Below are 3,823 nucleotides of genomic sequence, written 5' to 3'. Positions count from 1 at the left end.
AAACCGTATCAGTAATTTTCCTAGTGAAACCAAAGTGAAAAGAGTAAAAGTAAGTGTTGTAAAATATACTTACTAGTCGGAGGAGGGTCTAATATTGTTATCGTTGGAGGTTGTACAATTGCAAGCACAGCCGGTGCTAGCGCAGCTGGTGCTGGCACAACTTGAGCTGCTGTTGCAGCAGATGCCGTCGTCGATAGTAGTAATGGTGCAAGTATTAAAAGAGGTAAAAGAGCCAAAAGAGCTGAAAAATCTGCCCCTTTATCACCTAGTATACTCGTCCCTGCACCAGGTCCAGAAATATCTTAATAAAGTAAAAGAAAACCGTGATTTGATGTTATGTTATGTGTGAGGATGATATTTTGATTATATTCAACAAAAAACGAGTCTAATCAGGATCAGTTAATGTAGATGGATGAAGTCATGTGTTTCTGTCTGTTTGTTTGAAGAAAAATTCACACACAATCGATATATCAGATTATACGGAAGCCCATATGGGACCTAAAAAAAAAATATTTCGTTATCTCAATATATATATATCGTTATTTCGATATAATTAAATCGTTATTTCGATATATTTATATTGTTATCTCGATACTTATTTATTTCGTTATCGATATATTTATTTCGTTATCTCGATATAATAATTGTTATCTCGATATTTATATCGTTATTACGATAAACTTATTTAGTTATCTCGGTATATTTATTTCGTTATCGCGATATAATTAAATCGTTGTCTCCATATATTTATTTCGTTATCTCGATATAATTAAATCGTTATTTCGATATATTTATTTCGTTATTTCGATTTAATTATATCGTTATAACGATATTTATTGTTTTTCTTGATAAATTGACTTAAGTCACGTGTTATATACCAACATGGCGTCTGGGAATGAACAGGTAGAACCGAACGTGAGCATTGTTTCATATGGGTTTTTGACTTTGTTTAATTAATTTTGTCTGTTGTTGGCCAACCTAGATTGGAAACCACCATTTTTTATACAGCCTAATGGGACTAGATATTTGAAAACAGAACCAAGGTCCTGTTAACAACTGTTATCATTATCCAAAAGGCAAAGTCCATATATATTTACAAGACAGAAGCATAATAAGAACACGAAAAGCTAAAAAGAAAGCAAAACCCCACAGATAACTAAACATAAATGGGCAAATAGTACTCAACAAAAAAAAATAACCAGAAGCATGAACTAAAACTATTTTTTCTTGTTTTGTGACTTTCTGTGGGAAATTGATGAGACGGAGAGCCTAAAGTATTACTTTCATTCAATAATTTAAAAATACATCACTGTATATTGCACAAAAATACGGACTTTTAAGAGGAATTTACTAGGTAGATCTATGAAACCATTATAAACTATCATAATAATTTGCGTTTTCTTTGCAGAAGGTTTTCCGTCTTGTGGAGAATTATTTCTACATGAATTTACCATGCAAAGACATTGTAGAAGTTTTATTGTTAAACCATGGCATTTCTTTGTCTTTACGCCATCTAAAAAGGATTCTACGGAACATGCACTTGTCTCGAAGGAAGGAATATACGGATTTACGTACGGTAATAAATTTTGTAGAATCAGATGTAGAATCAAACGGTTCACACGGATATAGATGGATGTATAATAAATGTGTCCTACATGGATTGAAAGTAACCAGAGAAAGTATTAGACACATTCTGAAACTAGTTGACCCTAGAGGAGTAGAAATGAGGTCAAAGCATCGCTTAATCAGAAGAAAATATTTCAGCCAAGGCCCCAACTATTGCTGGCATATTGATTCATACGATAAACTCAAACCATATGGCCTATGTATTAACGGTTGTGTAGATGGCTTCCCGAGAAAAATGATGTGGGTTAAAGTAGGAAAAACTAGCAGCGATCCAAAAGTCATAGCAAAATACTTTATTGAGGCTATACAGAATGCAGGTGGGTATCCTTATCATATGAGGAGTGATATGGGTACCGAAAATGGCACAGTTGCAGCAATGCAGAATTTTTTATCAAGAAACGAAAGAAATGAAGATTCATTCATTTATGGAAAAAGTACTTTAAACACTCGAATAGAGTCTTGGTGGGCAATTCTACGCAAACAATGTACAGGGAAATGGATAAAAGAAATGAAGGATCTTAGAGATACTGGGAATTTTACTGGCAATAAACTTGATGTTAACCTAGTACAGTTTTGCTGCATGAAGTTACTACAGGTATGTTATTCATCTTCACATGAAATCCTTCATCGAGGTATTGTGTTGGAGATGTATGGGTCACGGGTATGGCGGTAGGGTATGTGTGTGGTGGTGGTGGAGGTTCAACCTTGAATATCGTTCTGAGCAGGTTGGTTTGTTTTTCTGGTTGCATTACTCATTAACTTTGGTTAGGATTTGAAATTTGCTGAAATTATATTTATTAATGAGTCTAAACATGTTTTCTGCTCAAATTAACAATGATCATCCATCTCTGTAAAATTTTGAAAAAATGCACGTGAATGTTTTTTCACTTGGCCAGAATGAAAGAAATACAAGTCATTATAATCACGAAATGTCAATAAAATATAATCAGTCTTATGTCAAATTAATGTACCATTGCTGTCTTTCCAGTAAGGCCATACTTATTATATTTTATGTTTAGGACATTTTCTGACAAAATTCATAGTTTGAGGATTCATAAAAATAAAAAAAATAATAAAAAACTACGGCCTCAGCATTATCAAGCATTTTGCTCCTCGTCCGCGTCGCATTTGTAGAAGTGCAGTGGATAGTATACATGTGTCAATGATTATTTTTTAGGCTGAACTCGACGAAACAGCATTGGTGTGGGATATGCATCGTATCAGGCGAAGTCGTTCAAACCTTCCTGATGATCGTCCAATAGCTCTTTAATTACTACCCGAATTATCACTGGTATTAAAGAGATAATAGTAACTGCAATTACGATTATCCCAATATGGCGACGGTAGATATAGGTAAAATCTTTACACTCATTTTTCTTACATGTAGCATGTTTTTGTCAATAGTTACTCAGCTTCAAGGTTTATCTATACCATTACATCATATTTGAATCGTAACGGTGCACTGGAATTGTCTAAGCGCTGTGAAAATAGCCGTTGAAAAATTCGGGATGATAATCGTAACTCTATGGTATTTTTGTTCTTTGATAATCGTAATTTTCTTAATCGGATAATAGTAACTTAAACATAATAAATGTGTCTTTCAGCATTTCAATGGTATTTTGTGTGTTAAAAATGTAAATGCCCAGTTAAACGATGACATTAACGCATATAAAAATAAATGAAGAAACTTGCAGGTTAATATCTAGAATAAATTTACCTATATATCTCTATTTGATGAGAAAAGGGATGGATAAGCTATATCCCATATTCCAAAAGTGCAATCCTTTCAATTCATTGCTCAAAATGAAAGTCACGTATACCACATTTTCATATGTCATATGTTGTTTGCCTCTTATATCACGTTTATACTAAAATTCTGTGCGAAATGAACAAAAGTTTCCGTCAATAACTTTATTTATCGCTATTTTGTACATTTTTCCTTTGATCTTTTTTGTGATAATTTTCATATCATGCTTCTCGCTTGAGATGGAAAAATTATCGCTAGAAACTAAGGAGGCCACGGGGCGTTGCTAACGAAATTTACATTGAAATTGACAACGTCGTCATAGGTAAAATAGCGATAAACAGATTCTCATTGGTCATCTCAACTCGATTGCTTTTCTCACTTTCGCTGTACCAGCTCAAGCGAGAAAATCAATTTCGTTGAGATAATCAATGATAATCTATAAAACTGCAT

At 33.5% G+C, this 3,823-nt stretch overlaps 1 protein-coding gene across 1 annotated transcript; it reads left to right on the top strand.

Annotated features, from left to right (window-relative positions):
• The first annotated feature begins 751 nt into the window (after positions 1–751).
• LOC139487126 (uncharacterized) lies at positions 752–2,906 on the top strand. Its single transcript, XM_071272113.1, has 2 exons — positions 752–2,221; positions 2,804–2,906. The coding sequence occupies exons 1-2, from the start codon at positions 1,442–1,444 to the stop codon at positions 2,894–2,896; spliced, it is 873 nt and encodes a 290-aa protein (XP_071128214.1). The 5' UTR covers positions 752–1,441; the 3' UTR covers positions 2,897–2,906.
• Positions 2,907–3,823: the final 917 nt, after the last annotated feature.

The sequence above is a fragment of the Mytilus edulis genome, chromosome 8 (assembly GCF_963676685.1).
Source record: "Mytilus edulis chromosome 8, xbMytEdul2.2, whole genome shotgun sequence".
Classification (NCBI taxonomy): Eukaryota; Metazoa; Mollusca; class Bivalvia; order Mytilida; family Mytilidae; genus Mytilus; species Mytilus edulis.
Note: the sequence above shows the minus strand (reverse complement) of the source record. Positions and strands in the feature narration are given on the sequence as shown.

What these genes read in the sequence shown, in the direction of transcription:
- LOC139487126 (XM_071272113.1), top strand. Translation starts at nt 1,442, where the DNA reads ATGAATTTACCATGCAAAGACATTGTAGAAGTTTTATTGTTAAACCAT. An exon ending in GCTGCATGAAGTTACTACAG is followed by an intron (nt 2,222 to 2,803) that starts GTATGTTATTCA and finishes ATTATTTTTTAG; the next exon opens with GCTGAACTCGACGAAACAGC.